This window comes from Typha angustifolia, chromosome 7 (genome assembly GCF_048772165.1).
Source record: "Typha angustifolia cultivar Huaian chromosome 7, ASM4877216v1, whole genome shotgun sequence".
NCBI classification, from domain to species: Eukaryota; Viridiplantae; Streptophyta; class Magnoliopsida; order Poales; family Typhaceae; genus Typha; species Typha angustifolia.
Window position 1 is genome coordinate 15,523,036 of NC_133245.1, and position 21,597 is coordinate 15,544,632.

At 38.7% G+C, this 21,597-nt stretch overlaps 4 protein-coding genes across 4 annotated transcripts; all 4 read left to right on the forward strand.

Annotated features, from left to right (window-relative positions):
* The first annotated feature begins 928 nt into the window (after nucleotides 1-928).
* On the forward strand, nucleotides 929-2,044 carry LOC140763037 (ethylene-responsive transcription factor ERF026-like). The gene has a single exon (XM_073101067.1). It carries the CDS (start codon nucleotides 1,257-1,259, stop codon nucleotides 1,791-1,793), a length of 537 nt encoding a protein of 178 aa, XP_072957168.1. The 5' UTR covers nucleotides 929-1,256; the 3' UTR covers nucleotides 1,794-2,044.
* Nucleotides 2,045-6,514: 4,470 nt separating this feature from the next.
* LOC140763994 (uncharacterized) lies at nucleotides 6,515-10,953 on the forward strand. Its single transcript, XM_073102398.1, has 9 exons — nucleotides 6,515-6,711; nucleotides 6,946-6,994; nucleotides 7,649-7,737; nucleotides 7,847-7,903; nucleotides 8,447-8,509; nucleotides 8,591-8,656; nucleotides 9,367-9,453; nucleotides 9,586-9,679; nucleotides 10,274-10,953. The coding sequence occupies exons 1-9, from the start codon at nucleotides 6,607-6,609 to the stop codon at nucleotides 10,753-10,755; spliced, it is 1,092 nt and encodes a 363-aa protein (XP_072958499.1). The 5' UTR covers nucleotides 6,515-6,606; the 3' UTR covers nucleotides 10,756-10,953.
* A 3,488-nt stretch (nucleotides 10,954-14,441) lies between these two features.
* On the forward strand, nucleotides 14,442-15,451 carry LOC140763052 (dehydration-responsive element-binding protein 1G-like). Its single transcript, XM_073101083.1, has one exon. It carries the CDS (start codon nucleotides 14,513-14,515, stop codon nucleotides 15,128-15,130), a length of 618 nt encoding a protein of 205 aa, XP_072957184.1. The 5' UTR covers nucleotides 14,442-14,512; the 3' UTR covers nucleotides 15,131-15,451.
* A 1,966-nt stretch (nucleotides 15,452-17,417) lies between these two features.
* LOC140763987 (uncharacterized) lies at nucleotides 17,418-21,164 on the forward strand. Its single transcript, XM_073102388.1, has 3 exons — nucleotides 17,418-18,012; nucleotides 18,546-18,702; nucleotides 20,132-21,164. Exons 1-3 carry the CDS (start codon nucleotides 17,590-17,592, stop codon nucleotides 20,632-20,634), a joined length of 1,083 nt encoding a protein of 360 aa, XP_072958489.1. The 5' UTR covers nucleotides 17,418-17,589; the 3' UTR covers nucleotides 20,635-21,164.
* Nucleotides 21,165-21,597: the final 433 nt, after the last annotated feature.

Consider the following 21,597-nt stretch of genomic DNA (forward strand, 5'->3'; position numbering starts at 1 on the left):
TTAGTTTTGTCTTGTATTTGCTTTAAAGAAGTATTTGAGGTTACTTCTCGTTGGTATATCATGTACCATCCATCATCCCTCGACTTTTGTGCTTTTCAAGTTAAGCTCCAAATCTCTCTTTTTCTCTTCTTCTATCTAACACCCCCCTTTTTCATGTCGATTGCTATTTTAAACCTTATTATGTTAATACATACATATATATATATATATTATTATTTTTGATTCTTGTACTTTACATAGTGTTTTAAAAAAATATTTAGATAAATAAGAGCGGAATTATACATAATAAATAGACAAGAGAAACATAAGATTTTTATTTTTGCTCTCTCCTGTTTTCTTTCACTTTCCTGCTGGTTTTTGTTCACATCCACACAAATGGGGGGAAAAAAAAAAAACAAAGAAAGAAAAAGAAGTAAACAGTAAAGATTCTTCACATCTCTCTCCGTGTCTCCTTCCTCACCCCTAGATAAACTCTCTCTTCGCACAAAGTATTCAAACGGTTTGCGGTTATAATTAATCAGTAGGTTTAAGAAAATTATATTCTAGTGGGATTTAAAATAGTTTAGCAACATTTTATTTTATGACCTCAAAAGCTTTTTTTTATGTCACGTCGCACACAAGTCGGACCAAAAAGATAAGTAGTAACATACACCAAGAATTTAAAAAAAAGAAAAAGATAAAAAGGGGATGATGACTACAATTATTATTATTATTATTATTGTTCAACTTACTATTCTAACAGACTAATATATAATTAAATAAAGTGGCTCGCACACTGCTATCAAGCTTTCTAACCATCATATATTTGTCGCACTTGTCATATTTAATTATTCCCCCCTCCCATTAGAAAAGCGACTGTGGGTTAGTATCATCACAACCCTAAAGTTTCAAGTGTTTTGCTCTTCAGGTAACAGCTAATTGCTAGCGAGCAACTCCCAATACCGCGTCTCATCTCTCTCTTCTCACACGATGGCGACGAACTCTCTCACTCCCCGCGAAATCCCTACGCTTCTCTCCCACCCGCTTAAATGCCCCCCTCTCTCCTCTCACGAGCTTCCACTCCAAACAACATGGGCCAAATCTAAATCTCCTACTCCACGAACACTTTTATTTCCCTTGTCCTCCCCACCCTAATTAAGCTACCTTAGACTATATATAGATATAGATATAGATATAGATTTTCATAGGGTTCTTATAGGAGGTATAGGTCCTATAGAGGATATATATATATATATATATATATAAAAGACACATAGATGGATCACGACCGCCATTATTCCCACGTGCACAGGTCACAACCGTCATCGCCTACCGGGAAGCACCCCAAGTACCGCGGCATCCGGTGCCGGAGCGGCAAGTGGGTGTCGGAGATCCGCGAGCCGCGGAAGGCAAACAGGATTTGGCTCGGCACGTACCCGACCGCCGAGATGGCTGCTGTCGCCTACGACGTCGCGGCGCACGCCCTCCGGGGCGCCGATGCGGTGCTCAACTTCCCGGACGCCATCGCGTTGAGGCCAATCCCCGCGTCGGCTTCGCCGGCACACATACAGGCCGCGGCCGCCACGGCGGCCGCGGCCTGCCTGCCGAAACCGGAAGGTACTCAGAGTCAAGGTGTGTCCGGAAATTGTAATGCGGGAGGGTACATGGACGAGGAGGAGATCTTTGACATGCCACAATTGCTAGTTAGCATGGCGGAGGGGATGATGATGAGCCCTCCGAGGCTGAGTCCGACCACTTCCGACTACGCACTGGAGACCTCGGATCAGGGGGGCAGCCTTTGGAGCTACCATTAATTAGTTCGATCGAGATCGTTTGGAGATTTTAGTAGCTATTAGTAGTATGTGTGTATGATCGATGCATGCCTTGAATCAGTTTGAGTATTACCCCCTTTGAGTATAATGGAGACATGTCCACGCCTCTTGCTCGTTTTGGTAATCGAGATTGGGGGCCTTTTGACTTTGCAATTCTCGAAGCTTGCCGTTTATGGAGATGTTGTAATTATATATATATATACCTATATATAATCTATCTGGTTTTAATCCTACTGACTTGCGTGCTAATTGCGATGCCGTCGGATTGGTATCGGACGTCTCAGATCGCTCCTGGAGGTCAGAGCTACTACTAAAGAATCTGTGATACGTGGGAACGACTCATTCTTCTTATCGTATGAAGGTCCGTACTCCAATATATATATGGTTTCAACTTAGGAAATTAATTAATAACGGGAAAGGTAACGGAGCTGAGTCTCTCCCATATGTTCTCTCGCCCATTTCTTTCGCATGTGGTGATAGGCCAGTTCGATCTTGATGTTAGCTTAATAAATAAAATTCTTGCGACTATTTTTAGGTGAATAAAAATGTTCTGCGGTCCACAGATCAACCAATGGATCGAATTATGAATATGAGAATATCAACATGGATATTTATTTAAAAGAGAATATTTGTACAAATATCCTTGGAGTTTCTTTGCGATTATACGATAATCCCTTCATTGACCAACTAATTCTTGGTATATATGTGTATAGGATATGGTCAGTTTTCATGGAGTTGGATGTGTACATTTCCGATATCACATATGATTGGATAGCCAGATTCCGCAGCTCTAAAAGGCTTTGCTAACTTCCAAAGAAACCAGCACGGATGTGACTAAATAAGTAAGATGAAGTTGAACTCAGGAACAGTAGGATTCCCAACTTTTAAGTTTCAAAAGTTAGAACTTGTTAACATTTTTTATTTAATTTATTTTTGCTCTCCCTTAAATTTCAAATGACCCTACCAATCATCAAAGCTCTGCAAGTCCATTACACAGCGTATATATCATAATGTTCTGTAGCTGTCTATCTATTTCTTATTCCAATATTTTTCCAACAGTGTAAACCTGGCTAATATGCATAAGAAACAAAAATTGAGTTCTTATTAGAATGTTTTCATCTCTCTCCATGCTCAGAGAGAACCTGATTCACTAGTTAGTAGTTACTGATTGAAATGGACGAATACATTAATGTTCACTGGTGAAATCTTCTCTATCCCTTTCCCGAAGTAATGAGCCATTTAAGATGCCAACCATATGGCCATAAAATTGTTCCGCCTCACAGTACACTTTTTTTCCCTCTCTGATTAGATAGTGACGCACGAACAGTTCTACCCCAGATTCACGTCCACCTTTATGGTAAAAAAAAAGAGAGAGATGGGCTACGGAGACCTTTCCATTTGATCGATAGAGAATTTATATGTTAACCATCGATAGCTATCCTTAATACATAAAGTTTAACATATGAGTCAAACTGGCGTATAAAAAATAAAGATAAAAATAGGCACTAAACACAATTACTTATGTTGTAAATAGAGATGTAGAAAGAAGTTACTAATGGTCTATGTTAAATGTTACTACGGAGCTTAGTAACCAAAAGGTTTCACACATTATAGAGTTCTTGGACGACGTCGGTGGTGTGCATGTACCTGGTCACAAAGTAGCCGAGAATATTTTGGCTCTTCCACGTGTGAGCACATGACTTTGGCTTTTGCCTTTATTCTCTCGTACTCCTAACACGCACGATTAATACCTTAATCGTCGTGTTAAACAAGCTGCTTCGTTAGGTAAGAGGGCCGGGATTTCGTAATGTACTTGTACCTGTGGAATGCATGGGCAACCATGAGCTTAGAAGCTCTCTTTGCAGTGGTAGAAGAAGGTCACGAGTTCAAATGCTTACGAGTGTAAATTTAGGGAAAAAGGAATTAAAATGGATTCCACTTTATAGACAGGGTTGTCGTTGACTGTCCATATATATAAATATGTTGATCGATAAGTCCATTACTATGAGCCGACCACTACGAAACAAACAAGGAAGCATCCAACTTGAAGGCTTCCTTTCTTAAAGAACCCAACAAGTGGAAATTAACACGTGTGCAGTGACACGTCTGGAACATTGGGCAGACACAGTCGCTAGCGTGATCTTGGGTAGATCTCGCCGCGATGCCCCACCGTTCAAAAGTTGATGGCGAGACTCACTACATCCCAAGCTAATAACAATACATTTGGACGGAGGGGTATGCATACGTGTAAGCTCACGGTACGATCTACCAGCCCATATGATAGTAATGTGATGCTATAAAAGCGATGGAGAGAGAGAAAGAGAGAGAGAGAGGAGAGAGGGGAGGTACCAAAGAGAAGGCGTTTTCGAGGAGAGGGAGGGAGAGAGGAAAAGGTTTTTGTGGTAGTTGGGAATCGGCGGCCGCCGCGAAGTAGGGAAAAGGCGTCGCAGTCTTGTGTAGATATCGTTTGAATGGGTCGGGGGGATTCGAGGATTGCTGGGGCCCGGGAGGGAAAAGGTTGGAAGACAAGTGGGAGTGGAGGGTCTTGGTTGGTGGAATGTCTTCTCTTGCTTTTCGTTTTGCAACTATTGTCCTTCCGGCTTTATCCATTCTTATGTTTTCTTTAGAAAAAGAAAACAAAATTTAAGTAGGGATCTTTTGAGAAAGTTGGATTATTTAGATTCGGTGAAAGTTAATCTCATATGGATTACCTATGGTACACCATGTAGTGCGTATTAACATATCGATTATGTAGGGTTGATAATTTTAAATTATAACGGCTTAATCTACGATCTTTTGACTTGTGATCACGGTCTACCGTGCTGAATTGTATGAGTTGGCCCACGCTAAATCCACACTCGATCCTTAATTCTATTTATTTTAGAAATAAATAAAAAAAATAATTATTATTAAATATTATATGTAAGTGTTTAGTTACACATTAAAAAGATAGATAAAAGTGAAAATATTTATATAGATACCCGAGGCTTTTGGGTTGAACCAAAACTTTTCTTTCAAAAAAGATTTGTCTTGCCCACAAACTTTATAAATAATTTATATGGTTAATGATTGCAAAGTGGAGAGAGAAAATCACGAATTGATAAAATGCATATATATGATATGGATAATTATTTTTAAAAAATGTATATAATAAATCCTATAGTTGCAACTTTCATGCAATATCCATTCTATATTCTTTATTATTAAGTCAGTGAGCTACCGGTTTAAATAGTTTCAAGGCTTATGGCCTCACTAACTCAATATATAAATATAATCCCCTATTTGACTAAATCGGAGCTAAGTGTGCATTTATTTAACAAATATAAAGATGAATCTTATTAAATTAATAAATGGGATTAATAGTCTGGACTGAATATCATATTCCCTAAAAGAATATACATACGGGGATAAAATAATATATCATGGATATAAACATTATAATTATATTATATTTATATAAGAAATAATAAATTTAGACGTACAATTAATAAGACTATATTCTTAACTACTAAAATGTTATTTTTATTTTTTTTAGTATTTTTTATTTAGTTAAAATATGATCATATTCGAAATATATACATATATAATTAAACATTTTTTATATAACGTATTCTATTATTTTGTATTACTTTTGACTTTAATTTTGATTATTTTGAATTGAACCTCATTAATTTTTATAATTAATATAATAATATTTAATAATATAATTTAAGTTTGAGATAATTGATAATAATTTTAAATAGTAATTAACGTTACTATTTTTATTGTGTATAATAATGTAATTTTATTTAGTTAATCACACATATATATATATATATATATATAATTTATATAAGCCAAACAGTATATTAAAAAATGGGATAAATAATCTCGAGAGATATGTTATCCTTAAAATAAGCCAAGGGATGACTTATTCTACTCTTATTGGGTTGGAACTTCACAACGCTTACGCGTCCATCAATCGATAACTAAGGCCTAGAATCCAATCACATACTACTTCAGAGCCCATTAAGCCCAACATATATATATTGTTCTAGAGTGAAGACTAAAGAGAGATCTAAATTGATATACTTATTGATATAATATAAACACTGAAACTTAAGTGGTATAATCGGTTCAATAAGTGATTTCTTAATGTAATGTAGTTAAGGGTGTAATCAAGCCGAGCTTCATCGAGCTTAGTTCTAATCAAGCTTAAATTAAAATAATTTTGAGTTTATATTTGTTATTAAGTTTGAATTAAAATTATTTTATTTTGAGCCGATTTTGAGCTCAAGCACAACAAGTAATTCCAAGCCTATTTTTGAGTCGAATCAAACTTGAGTTAGACTTGAAATCAAGGTTAAAATAAGGTCTAACTCAACTATAAATACAAACTAATAGAACATCTTCATGTATTAGCAAATTTTAGAACATAAAATATAGTATAAAAAATATCACTAATATTATTATTATTATTATTATTATTATTATTATTACGAGCCTAATTATTTTTTGCAAAAATAAATCTTATTGAGCTGGCTCGTGATTGCTTGAAATCATTTTCAAGCTTATTTTTAAGATTAAGCTCGGCTCAGCTAGTTTAAAACGAGCTTAAGTTAGTTCGATTATTTTGACAGCCCTACATTTCGATGGGTATTGAAGTATTTGTGTGTGTATATAAATATAGCCCATTAAGGCCCAAATAAAAGATCATCGCGAGGTTTATACGCGGGACTCCGGTTCTCCAAAACCCACACAGCTGCTACTGTGCTGCGATCCCGGAGAGAGAGAGAGAGAGAGAGAGAGCAGCGAGATGACGACTCGCATCGCCCCGGGAGTGGGAGCGAACCTTCTCGGCCAGCACTCCGCCGAGCGCAACCAAGACGCCACTACCTACGTCGGCAATCTCGACCCCCAGGTCCTCCACCTCTCCCCTATCCCCTCTATATGCTCTCGATTAGTCTCCTTCCGTTAGTAAATAGGGTTTTCGCGAGCTTCTGCAATTTTGACGAATTAGATATTGTAAGAGTCTTTTATAACCTATTAGGCTTCAAGGTTCCTAGGGTTTCCGTGAATTGATGCGCTTTTAGGGTTTTAATTAGGCCTAATAATTCTGCTATAACTATAAGAGTAATAGTTTTGGTTTTTACAGGTTACAGAGGAGCTGCTGTGGGAGTTATTTGTACAAGCGGGGCCAGTTGGTAAGTTAAAACGCTGCTTTGCCATCTTAGATTGGTTTCTTTTGCAAATTGTGGCTTGTTTCCCATTAATTTTTCAGTTTTTAGATTTATCCTGTACAAGTTTATGTTCATATGTTCTGTTTCACCAGTGTTGCTTCTTATGTGTTTGGATTGATTCAGTGTTTTAGACATTCATAAATCTGAGACCTTTAGGTAGGTAACTGCCAAAGTCATAGAATCGGTAAACATCTACAAGCTTGCTGATTTAGAGTTATGCATGTACAGATGTACTTTTTAAAAGGTTTCTAGCACATCCATTTAAAAAAAATATATATAATTCATACTTATTTTTAACTTGGTAGCTAATATTTACCTCTACTTTTGCTTACTAATTTACCTTCATTTTTTTCTACTTTATTCTATTAATATTTTTCCTCAACTGAATCATTTGAACTACTGAAACTGAAACTGAAACTGAAACGGATGAGTTTGAACTTCGTTTTGTCCTCTCACTTCTTTCTTGACTTACTAAGCGGTCTTTGTCATGTGCAATCAAGAGGTATATAACCTTAATCATTGAAATTGTAACATTGATATCGTCCTCTTTTTGGTACTATAAATTGTTGTACATTGACAATATGCAAGTGTTAATATCTGGTCAACTTTTCCTTGCAGTTAATGTGTATGTTCCTAAAGATAGAGTTACGAATCTGCATCAAGGATACGGATTTATTGAGTTCCGGAGTGAAGAAGATGCAGATTATGTAAGTCTTGCATCTACATGGATGACTTAAATGTCTTTAAGTGAATATGTTACTAACACGTACCCTTAATTTCTAGTGACTGATTTCTTTTCTGGTTGAGTATTTGCAGGCCATTAAGATTTTGAATATGATTAAACTTTACGGCAAGCCAATACGAGTTAATAAGGTGAGATTGATTTCATTCTTCAACAACACAACACTTCTTGTGTTCTATTATTTCTCTTCATTAATTGTCGAATTTAACCTTATAGACAAATGAATGTAAAAGGAAATATGCTTACAGCTCCTCAAGCATTTGTTGTTTATGTAGCTTTGTTATTTAAGCACGTGCTATTTCTAAAGGTTTTTGGAGGCCATTGAGAACATTAGAATGTACAATTTGATATTGCATTGGCTGTTATTAAAATATGCCCTAAAGCAATATTTATCATGCAATTTTCCTAATTCTTTCCATGTAGAGATGTAGGCATTCCATCAGATTTTTCACTTAATAGTTGCAGGAAAGCAAATTGACGCAGGAGGATAAAGGGTACATGAGTCTTGAAGCATTATCATTTAAATTTGATGTGTTCTAGCATGTTTTTATGTTGAGTTTCTTTTATAGCTTTTGTTTTGAATCCTAATATTTCTATTCTTGCATGTGCATGTACTGATCTCTATTATGGTTAGTAATTAATTGGATTTTTGCTAATTATCTATCTTATTTTAGGCTTCCCAAGATAAAAAGAGCTTGGATGTAGGGGCAAACCTTTTTGTTGGCAATCTTGACCCGGTAAAAATCTTTTGCTATCGGCTGTTTCTTCATCAATTATATGACATGTGGCTCAGTGTCTCCTTTGCTATCTTCTTGCAGGATGTGGACGAGAAACTTCTCTACGATACATTCAGTGCTTTTGGAGTCATCGTAACTAATCCTAAGGTGATGCCTCAAAATATTTACCTTGGCATCATCCACCAAAGTTAGATATACAATGATTTATTGAAAATCTGTTGAACTCAATCTTGATAGCATCATTCGTCATAAATCTTTTGTACAAGTAGACATCTAACAAAGGGAACGATTGCCGGTACATATGCAATAATTGGTTATTCGGGGGAGTACTTTAAATAATATTAGTATTACCTGAATATGTTAGATGTTGCAGAAAGCAGGTAGGTATTTGTCTACCTATTCATAGCTAACCCATTTTTACTTGATTGTTTGTTGACAAGTTGGTTAGTAGGACAACCGGGAAAGATAGACCCAATACATTTAGTTTGGTGTGTTGTGGTCGATTTATGTCCACCCACACATCAAATAAAACACTGCAACAAATTTAGGAGAAAGGTAAGGAACTAAGTAATTGGAATGATGATCTCATGGTCATAATAGAATCAGGGTAGCTCTCGTTCTTTCTATGCTAATCGTCATTTCTTTTAGGTCCTTTCAGGATCACTTCAACTCAGTTTATAATTTTTACATATAACTGCTTGATTTGACTTCTTTGGACTGTTGGCTTTCATGTTTTTGGAAGTATACTAGCATGTACTGTTGCTTCATCTTCAGCCCCCCATTGTTGCTTCTTTATCTTAGTTCCCCACCATTTTCTTGACCATGTGAATAGATTAAAAATTATCCTATTTTGCCAGATAATGCGAGATCCAGAGACTGGGAATTCTCGAGGTTTTGGTTTTATTAGCTATGACTCCTTTGAGACATCTGATGCAGCAATAGAGGTATTTTCTTGACCATCCATTGTAAAACTTTACAAAAACCAATAGAAATCTCCAAGTTCTCTTACTGGGTGAGAATTTCAGCTTCTTTCAATCTTTACACATCTTAATTGAATTCTTTTTCTTTCTATATAGGCCATGAATGGTCAATATCTCTGTAACCGTCAGATTACAGTCTCATATGCTTATAAGAAAGACACAAAAGGAGAGCGACATGGCACTCCAGCAGGTAAAGTAACTCCATCGTAAAACAGAACAACTTCTGCACCTGTTGTCTGCTTGGTTGAGTGAATTTATAAATAGTGTTATGGCTGTTAACCAAAGCTGGTCCCTCCAATTAGCTCTTTGTTATACAAGGATAGTATTCTGGTGCATAAAATCAAATTCTAGAAGGAGATAGTCATAATGCTATGGGAGTTATCAACCATGTATAACTACTTTAGAAGGTGGATTAAATGAAGATTTCTCTTAGACTGGAGATGTAGATATCCAACTATTCACGTCAATTCATTCTTATTTAACCATGTATACATGCATTTTGACACTTAAAAGATATACTTCTAGCATATTATCCTTGGCCTAGAAGATTGTGCAATGCGCCCCCCTTCTGGTTAATGTACTTCCCTCAAATGGGCTACTGTCAACGTCATGTCTTACTTGGAGCTTGCTGATCTTCTCTTTCATCTCCATATGGAGATTTAGTAACGAAAACCATAGTGCTACTCTACTTGATGTTCAGCTTAACTATCATGTTTATCTGTTCTTGCTGTTATTTGATCTCAACCAATTCTTTATCTTTACACATGTGGTTGTCAATATGCAGAGCGAGTTCTAGCGGCTAGCAACCCAGGAACACAGAAGAACAGACCGCACACCATGTTCGCAAGTGGGCCACCAACCCTTGCTAATGGACCCCAGGCAAATGGCGGTATTGGTGCGCCAATCCCTCCTCGACCATTTACCATGCCAGCAGGTCAAGTGCCGCCAGCTCGGCCCCCACCGCCGCCGGTTGGGCAATTTCCTCCTCCCATGCAGTTTTCAGGGCCACCGGCTTGGCCTAGTCAGCCACAACCTGGCCAAACACTTCCACCGCCTTCCATGCAGCCACCACCACTTCAGTTCAGGCCTCAGATGCATGCACCACCACCTAATATGCCACCGCCTCCACCTACAGGTATGATGAGGCCACCCCCACCCCCTTCTGGAGGTGGTATGCCACCTCCTCCTATGTGGAGGCCACCCCCACCACCGCAACAAGCTGGTATGAGGCCCCTGCCACCACCTCCACCTCCAAATGTTCAATAGCGTGCTGATCCTGGTGACTCTGTAGGATAAATTTTGTGAACAACAAACCCTTACGGTTGATACTGCTCAAAACCCTTTTGTTGAGTCGCTATTTGAGATGTTTTTTATTTAGCCTTTTATGGTTAGCATCAATTGATTATGTTATTTGCTAAAGCACAGCACCAATTAGACTAATAGTTGTTTTTCTTCTTCCTAGTCTATCGAATCTTTTTATGGGCTCGCTGAAGATGCTCCACGCTGATATGTCTCACTGTTTAGGTTGTTCCGTTGAACTCCAAACTCTTCTTCTTTTTCTTTCTTTGTGGATATTAATATTTTTCCTGTACAAAAGAAGCCTACTGGATCCTGTTATTACACACTCCTATTGAGTGAAGTGGAAGCACAACACCAAAACGAAGAGCATACCTTTTCCTCGTACAACAGTAACCTCGTGACTGAGACCCGACAAGCTGCGGAAAGAAACATGTACGGTCCTTCATACGTGGCATGGTTCGGGTGACGTGACCCGTAAGCTTTGTTGCCTCGTACGAAGACTTTCCCTTCGCATCAACAGCACGCCAAAATTGGCATGGAAGTTGGGGAGGAAGAAGAATCTATCATTAGCTAGCTGTCTCTCGAAAGGACGAGAATGATATAAAGTCTGTTGATTCAACTGTTGGGGGGGTGTGTTTAAACTTTAAATCCGACGACGTCGTTGTTCTTACGCGTTTCCATACCCCCCTTAACAACCGACTCCCAACTGTCAACCGTGTTCCCAAGATTAGATAACGTAATTTGCACAGCGACACTGATCACTTTTTGACTTCTTCTAGAGTTCGCATCGCTTTCTACTCCTCGTCTTATTAGATATTTTCAGAAAAAAGAGTAAACTTCGCTTTCTTTATCAGCTTAATCAGTAACCGTTCGTTTATATGTTTACATATATTGAGGGAGAGGAAAAAAAATTGTGATAGCTTCTTTGCTGGCTCCAATGAGAGGAGTACACTCAGAAATTACTTATAGTTAAATTATAAGTAGCCATAGTTAACCATTCGATACTGTGTAAAATGGTTTTTTATATATATATATTTATAATAGAGTGTATATAGAGTTATTGTATCTAATTTATGGCTAGTATCTCAAGAAAATATAATTATAATAATATAATTTTAAAATCTATAACTATGGAATTTAGAGTCCGTATCTACAAAATCCAGATTCAGCATATATAAAAACTGAAAATACTAACTAAAAATAAATAAATTCAGTTATATTATAATATCTTTGGAAGAACTCACCAAAAGAAACTCTTTCTTTTATTGTTTTGTCGCTCAAGTACATACTTCATCTACTAGCATACAAGTTTGTATATTAAACTCGCGTCGGAGTGTGCACCGTGCTGTTATAGTACGGAATTCACAATTAATAACTATAAAAACAAGAGTAAGTATTTACAGAATCTAGAATAAGTATATATGAAATCCAAATATACTAATTTTAAAACTATAATTGTATGTCAAAATATTTGTTTGCTCTGTATAAATATTATAGAAAATAATATCTATGAATTATATAGAATGTAGGTCGAAATACATCATATATTGAACTTCGCATCAAATATTTAAGTGTTATATATCAAAATAAATAAAGTACAAGTATGCTGATGATGTAGGAGAAAAATATCTAATATATATTTTTTCTCTTCGTACCTACCTCCGTATCTTCTAAAGTACACATTCTCTCTCCTAATAAATAGAAAATTTAAAAAAACAAAAGTCATTCAGTGTTGCACGTGACAGTGGCTTTCTCTGCCTTTTAAAATAGGTTCACCGGCGCTATAGTCATTTTATATTAAAAAAAAAGGGATAAAATGGTTAAGTAAATTAAAATATGTAAGGATGCAAAATCATAAGTTATATTAGTGTATGGTATAAATCTCCCAAATAGTTTTTAATAGTCAATATGTCTACGGTGAATAAATGATTGAACGGTATTCTGACAGTTTAATTGCTATCTTTTTCATAAAAGAAGAAAAGAAAAAAGAAAGAAACATAATGGGTCCATTTCTACTCAGTGATCATTGTTCTAATCATTCTTGAATGGATCTTATGGGATGAAATAATATTCAGGGATTGCCGGGGCGAAACCGGCTTGTAATTTAGGAGGGGCCACTCACTTAGTATGTTAGCATACTAAGTTTTATAAAAAGAGTGGTTAAGATTAAAAGTAGCATTACATTTATAAAATAATTTATTAGATATATGTGGCTCCACACTAATGATAGCTAACCTAGAGTGTCAACTTATTAAATACTCTAAAAATATTTAATTATTTTTATATTTATATTTCAACACTTTCTCTCTCCGTGAGAGATATTTTGATAAGCATAAAAAATAGATTTTAAATTAGTGGAGTTGAAAATAGTTGGTGAATACATATGGTATCAAAGACATAATCACTATCTCTTCTTGACAAAGACAACTCTTTCTCCCTCTATTTTTTACATTGTAAGTTTAAATTATGTCATGCTCACATGTTATTTATAAATATAAAATCTCCGCTCATTTAATAGTTACTAAAATAAATCTTTCTTAAGCCCAAAATGAAATAATATTAGAATATAAAGTATATAGAAAAAACAACGAATTGGCATACTGAGTCTAGCATAATTTGAACTCAACAAATGACACTATTTATAAGCTCTCGGACTAGTCCGTGAATTAACACAGACAAATAAAGAACCAAACAGCATATAAATAAATAAATAAATCAATCAATCAAAACAGAATCTATTACATTGAATGTAGCGTTAGATGCAATCCTCAGAAAATCAGATAAAATCCAACTAATTGATAGTACTGTAAACACTGCATTTTAATGTCCTCGCCCACACGGTTGCACCTACACCTAGCAGGATAGGCCGGGCGGCCACCAACGCAATGGGTTTATGGGTTATGGGTCCCTGGCCATCTCACTTAATAAGATGGCTTGAAATCATTGTCCTAAGTACAAAACTGCGACCCATCCATCCCAGATTAATTTAAACCCACCCACAGTATCCATTAATAAGCCCAGTCCTACTACTACTACTACTACGTCACGTTACGTTGCATCTTTCTCCTCCCTTGGGCCCCATCGATCCTACACACGCTTATTAAACTGAAGCGGGCGAGTTCCAGGAACCAACGATCCCCGCAACATCCACATGCATCTATCTATATATCTAAGCCGCCGGAAACTCCCCCCCTCTTCCTTTCTTTTGGACCCACAGGAATCCAAGTCCAACTTTAGCCACCGTCTACTTTTCTTTTTCTTTTTATTTTTATTTTGGGGGGGTTCGTCTTCTTATTATTTTCTTATATTTAATGAAAAGAGAAGGATAAATATTCAGATCAGTTAATATGTTGACGAGTGGTGAACTAAGTAGAATTTATTACTGTCAATATTTATAAAATAAGATAAGATAAAAATAATATGTAAGAAGGAAAATCCAAACTAAAATTTTATTTGCTGACCCAAGAGGCCTATGACCCGGTAAAAGGGTTAAAGGAAAGTCGCTACTTTCTGGATGAGCGCCACTCCTCATCCCAGCTGGTCCTATATATCTCAATCCCCCAACCTGGCAGACCGAGTGACCGTGTCCGGAAAGTGACTTTTTTTTTCTCGCATATACTAGGTTCGTACTATTTTATATAATCTCCCTCCCATTTTCTCTTCATTCGAAATCACTCTCTCTCTCTCTCTCTCTTACGAACACTTACTTAATCGACATCCAAAAATGGACTCATCCGTCAGCAGCGACTGCTCCTCCGAGGAGGCCTACGCCACCGTGTCCTCCGCGCCGCCGAAGCGCCGGGCCGGCCGCACCAAGTTCCGTGAGACGCGGCACCCAGTCTACAAGGGCGTGCGCCGCCGTAACGCCGACCGGTGGGTCTGCGAGGTCCGGGAGCCCAACAAGAAGTCTCGGATATGGCTAGGCACCTTCCCCACCGCCGAGATGGCGGCGCGAGCGCACGATGTGGCTGCCCTCGCCCTCCGCGGCAGGGCGGCCTGCCTCAACTTCGCGGACTCGCCGCGCGTCCTGCAGGTCCCGAGCAGCAGGAGCCCGAGGGAGATACAGCGGGCTGCGGCGGAGGCGGCGGAGAAGTTCAGGCCCAAGGGCGATCAAAATGGCTGCTTTGGGTCTTCTTCCGGAACAGGGGAGGAGGCGGTGGGAGAAGAATTCGACCCGTTCGCGTTGGAGGACGGATTGGATTTCGGGATGCAGGGGTATCTCGACATGGCGCAAGGAATGCTGATAGATCCGCCGCCGCCGCCGTCACCACTGCAGAGCGTGAATCCCGAGGAGGAGGAGACTGGCTGTGGTGATATGGGGCTTTGGAATTATACGCTTTGAAGCCAGAGGGGTGCTTCTCGTAGGTGTACAGTTTACAAGCTTGGTAGCTATTTTTATTTTTATTTTTTTATAAAAAGAAAGCGGATAAAGCGAGAATAAGAAACAGGGGCTGTATGAATAAAGCCTCTGGAGGTAACAAAGGGTTGCCTATATGGCTTATAATAGCTGCTTAATCAAAAGTAGCTATAAGGGGTATTAAGGGGCTCTTTTGGCCTTTTACCTCTCAAATCACTGGATTTGAGATAGTAATTAGGATATGAGCTTGGATTAATTAAAAAATGTGGTTCTTTAATATACGAGCAAATCGAAGCTTTTCAGCAATGCCATGTTTCTTGTTTGATTCTTCCCCCCCTTTCACTCTCTAATTATACGAACTCAATCCTAACTAAGCACGTTGGGATTTCTTAACATTAAATAGGGAAAACCAAGTTGATAGTGAGAGAGAATTTTAGATACGTGCATATATATATATATATATATAGCACTTTGTCGCGTCCACTTATCGTAGCTGGGGCTTTTAGACGTCCTTTAAGGATAAGTCTGACGGCTTGGCAAGTTTGGGCTACGTGTTCGATGGATCACGTAAATAAAAGACATCAAAGCCCATAGAGTTTGGGCTCCCAAAAAATTGCAAACTTAGAACTAATCTAACCATTTCACCAATGAAATTAAGCTGAAGCAAGCTACTAAATTAATAGACATGCATATCCCTAGGTTTCAGATCGATATATCTTAAAATAATATAGATTTGAAGTGTTTCTGGAAGCAAATATATGACTGGGAGAGCAGTAACTGCAGCTAGCGCCAAAGAGCAAGCGCAGTATGGTGCGGCCCAGATAGCGTGAAAGATTTCTCGGGCTCTTATTTGGAGAAGAACAGTAAATAAAAAATAACTATATAGACTAGGAGCACCCAATCAAATTGGTCGTAGCTCAAAGATCTCTTGGATTCAACTTGAGACGTCGCATCCTACCTCAATCCAAGTAGGTGAGCATCAACCAAGTGTATGTAGCTATTAGCCAAATTGCTTGTAGGTAAATCTTGAGCTAGAAGACATTATGCCAACGTCGGCAGTTGTTGGATTCGCAATCTCCTGATGAGAGAGAGAGAGAGAGAGAGAGAGAGAGAGAGAGAGAGAGAGAGAGAGAGAGAGAGAGAGAGAGAGAGAGAGAGTCAGATAGAGGAGAGGGGAAAGAGTAAAGAAATTTGAAGATATTTGATTGATTCAATACTAGGAGCGGAATGCTCGAAAATCTAATCGAGGTAAAAATTTATACTTGCTCGTGTCGACATATACAGTTGCTTGCCCGTGAATATTTGATCGCTTTATTTCGGGAGATGCGGCCAATTCAACGATGGTTCATTCGATTTAATTCTTTGGTCCTCGGCGTACTCCATGGCCAGGTTACGCCAACGCAAATAGATCCAATTCCCTTCATATAATTGTACTCTCATCATATCATAAGCATCATCTGTCCACACGCTTTGCTTTAAGATTCACTCCCTCTTGATTAGGTTACCCTCGTGCCACCGGTCGCCACCCATCTCTTTGTATCCTAGCGTGTCATACGTACCACACAGCACCTGATCAGCTGCAACCTGCAACTAAACGCAGCAGAATCCATCCACTCACCATCCGACGCGTGGAGGTCAAATGCGAGAGCCGACGGGAGGATGGGACCCAGCTGGGCCCCACCACTCATAAATGCTAAAACTTTGGGTTCCCGTCACCTTCCTTTTGCGGTCCCCAAATCTAGACATCTCGGCCACACGTGCTGCTTTCCCAGTTATACGCTGCCACGTGCCATATCTCCATATGCATCGCGACAACTTCAAATTTTCGAATTGTCCCAGCTTGTCTCCACTTTCAACCCCGAAGGCATTCTAATTTCTACCCCCCTCACTTTGATATAGTTATCCAAAAAAGTGAAGATTATTAGTACAAATGAGAGTATAATACATTACTTAACTTATATGCATAAAGCGACTCACTGTCTTGAACTTTTTTATGCAGGTATTTAAGAGAAAAAGGAAAGCTAAAAAAGTGTGAAAATAACATCAGGGTCAATGGGTCAAAGTGGTCAGACTTCCCGACATGCGCATCGCTATTGCTCCAGCACGAACAGATGCCCTTCTCCGACGTGGCAATCCAACAAATTTAATTCAAAAGTAATAAAATGTAAAATAATTGTTTTAATTACTGCCTCATTGATTGGCTAATGAAATTTTTTTTTTACATGCGTCAAAGTTCCTTTTCCATTATAAAAGGCAACTACCATCAGTTTGGACTTTTAAGAAGCTAGCATCCGTGGGCTTGCGTCTCTCTCTCTCTCTCTCTCTCCCCTTCTTCTCTTCCTTCCGTAACTCCATCTCTTCCTCTCCGCCTCCTCCTCTCTTCTAGTACTCTGCGGTCCACATAGGAAAATTAACATGGGCTACATTCTCTTATAAAGTGAGGAATGATATCCGAGAAGCCATTAATGCTCAAGGAGTACCTTGAGCTCGAGTACGATGCGGAATCCAGCGACGGTCTCGACTACTACCCAGGCCTGGCGTATGCCTCTACCGTGCGCCACCTCATCGATGCGGAGCTACGCGGCGGGGCGAGGCTGATCCGGACTCGATCCACCAACGCCCTCGCCAAGTTCTCCGCGCTTGTCAAGCTCAAGCTCCTCCCCTTCTCCAATTCCATTCCCGAGCGAACGATTTCTAGAAGCTTCTCTAAGAGGCTCGAGGGAAGCTTCTGGAATAAGAAGAACAAGAAGAAGAAGAAAAGGAGAGGGAAGAATGAAGAGGACGCGGGAGGGAGGAGATCCGACGTGGACAAGAACCGGATTAGCGACGACGACAACACGAAAGCCACGGGCCACCGCGAGCCGTCGGTGAGTTATTTGTTTATTTATCTACGCTTCAATTATTAGAATTAGTTGTGCTACGTTTCGTGACCACGGAGGAGATAACGGAGTTAATTAATTTTGGACGGTCAAGTTGCTTAATTATATCCCTAGTCGTGTTCCATCGTCAGATCCAGGGGGGGCCTATGCTGTCAGTTCGATCTACCCGTACAATCACGTTGGTCGGGCAGCCTTTCGCTTAAGACGGCGTTACAGGCGTCGCACTACGCCGTTCTCTTTTTTGAATAGATATATCGCCCCATTGGTCCTGTCTTTCTGTTTAATTTAATTGATCTATTCATTCCTTTAATTTGGTAGGTATAAGATGGAGTGCTTGCATTATATAAAGATTAAAAAAAAAAAAGAGGAAAGTGGTGGCTCGAATTAATGTTATTCTTTTCTCCTAGCTTAGTCTGTCGTCTAGTGAAAAGATATTGGCTTTTTTGCATGTCCACTTAGGGGATTAGTTAATACCGAAGCTAATTTATTTCTGTTAATGCCTTTGGAAAAATAATTTTTAGGTAGTGGGGAGTAGTGAATCCATGGAATGCCATTCGGAGGAGGAGAAGGAGCAACTGAGTCCAGTTTCAGTAATGGACTTCCCCTACGAAGAAGACGAAGAAGAGGAGGATGAGACCACGTCGCCTTCCTTCCACGAAAGGATCGCCCACATCGAGAGTACGTACTCTTCTCTACTATTCTACTTTAATTTGAAGACTTGTACGATTTATACAGCTGGCGTTACGGTCAACAGTTCCTCTCCCTTTCCCCAGACTTAAAGCGACTTTCCAGTCATCCCATCAAACCCAAACTAAGCTCCTTTCTAGTTTTCTCTATCTCATTTACGGACTTTTATCCCCCCACTCAAACAAAAAAATCTTTTCTCTATCTCCAGGATTGCGTAATAAAATTAATAAAACCCCACTTGCAAAGTTGGCAGTTGAAACGGCGTTATCGTCATTCCCCATAAGACCGTAAGCCCTCTCTGTGAAGGCTTCTTTGGGCCATGTGTTGCGCCAGAATCTTCTGTGCCTTTGTCGTTTGGGCCCTTGGCTTTTACTGTAGGGACATACCAGAAGAACTGGCCGACAACAGTAGGGGCGAGGGATAGAAAAGGAAAGCAATCAAACCTTGCCAATTTATTTTGTCCTTATTGTCCCCAACGGCCCACCTACTGTTCAATTTAATCTTCTTCTTTTTTTAAAAAAACACGTTTCGTAAGAAATTTTTTCTATTTTATTTTAAAATAAAATAATTTTTTATTTCAATTTGAGTTTAGTGTTTAGTTGTAGAAGGAAAGATAATGGTTGGAAAAAAAAATACGAGATAAGATAATTATTTTAAAACAAATATAGTTTAGTTTGAAATAGTACACTTGTTCTATTTAACAAAACCGGGAAGGGAAGCGATAAAAGCCCGCCAATTTTTGTCCCCCACGGTCTACCTACTATTAGGGTTCAAGAAGCCGAACTCGAGGAAGCTGCCCTTTGCTCCTGTTATGCTTAAAATTAAATTTATGGAATTTAAATATGAGCTAAATTAAAAAATGATTTAAAATTCTTGCTTGGCTTGAAAAGAATTCGAGCTGGCTCATGTTAGGCTCAATTAGCTTAACAAGCTAGGTCTAGCTCGTTCAGATTAAAAAAAAAAAAAACCAGCTCATTGAGAACTGAATGAGCTCTATTCACTTGTCAAATAATCAAATGAATTAGATACTATACGACTCATAGATCATAATATTATCATATTATATAGGTATTAAAAACAATAGCTAAATCGAGGATTTATAGCAATCTAATGGCTAGATTAATTAGTAATTAGTTATCATGTTTTAACCATTATATATATATAATCTCGAGCGAGCTAAGTCTTAAAACAACGAACTAAATTGATGGTCTCACCTACTATTAAATTTAATATTTAATCTTCTTCTAACACTTAGTGAAGATCAGAGAATTTAGCATATATGACCCCTGTATATTCTTCAGCAAAGACAGTAGACTATATAGCATTCCTAAGGCTAGAACAGAGAAGTTCACTAAATGTAGGGGGGTAACTAGCAAATTTCCAAAAGAGAGCGCTTCTTCTAACGATGACGGGTTTGCAGGAGTAAAGCTGCAGCTGCTGCAGAAGATCCGACACTTCGAGTGCCTCGGTGAGCTGGATCCCGTGGATCTCGGTGAGGCATTCGAGGCCCAGGTAGAGTCCCCGGTCCACGTGGCATCATCAGACGGCGAGGAAGAGGGATGCAGGGAAGAGAGCAGCGCGTGGGCCCTGCTAAAGGCTCTCAAGGCTAGCCCCACCGTGGGCCCAGTGGATTGCTCCGTCCAGAAACTCTTAGTAGACTTCTTCATCGAACGGCTCTCCTGTTCCGATGGCGGAAGCAGCAGATCAGACGGCCATGATTCGGCGGATCTATTGGAAGCCGCGAGGGAATGGATCGACGGCGGAGGACGCGGCTGGGAGTTGAGAGACGAGATCAGGAAGATGGAGTGCAATGGACGGTGGAGATGCTTCGAGGAGGAAGAGAGGGAATTTGCGATGGAATTGGACGTCGTTTTGTTCGAGTCGCTGGTGGATGAATTAGTGAGAGATTTGGTATCTCGGTAAAGTTTTAATATATATATATATATATATATATATGACTGTTAATATATCGCAGAGTATAAAAGTTTGCAGGGGGTTTCATGCCACCAATTTTGACTGATGAGATTTGTAATTTGTCATCCACCTTTCAAACGCGGTTCGAAATTGCCGAATTCCAACGTTTCGGCACGCAGTTAGTGGCCGAATCGAACCTAGAATTGACCAGAAGAAAGTTGATCGATCGAATCGAGCAGTAGGAGTCCCGGCTAAGGTTTCGACCCTTTCTTCTCTACCTCTCTCGAGCGCTGCCTTCCTCTTTTCCCCCTCGTCGTTTTTGAGTAAGAAGAGGAGAGAGACCTTAGCTTGCTGCATTTAATTTATTCCATTTCTTTCTACAAGACAATCAAAGCTCTGGTCATTTCCTCTTAATGTTTCACAAGATTGTATGTGCCTGGGATATATGTCTTGCGACAGCCGCTGAACTCTCTTGTACTTCCATCGTTGCTTCGGATATGCATCATATATGACTTCTTTTTATTCTTTGAGCTTTAATATGATGGTGTATTTTCCTGCTACGCTGCTATTGATTGCTAAGTTAATTCAAGCCTCATCTTTCTACCTCCCATCATTTCATTTTAATATCAGGCTTGTAATTGTTTTCAGTGATAATAATGTAGTTCTACACCTGTAGATTTTTTTCTCTAAAAGAAATAAAAAACATGCGACAGTGAGTCGATATAACTGTAAGGGCTATTTTGTAATTTGACCATTTTTCCTTGTGAAATTTGAGACTATCTTTTGTACAAAACAAAAATATGAGCTGTTCATATGTAAGTTTAAGACTATAATTGAATATATATTGTCTTGCTAAATTAAGACACTACAAAACGATGGTGGTAATGAATATACATCTATTATATTTTATAAAAAAATTATCAGATAATAGTATTATTCATTGATTAACTTTTCCACATACTTCTAAATAAA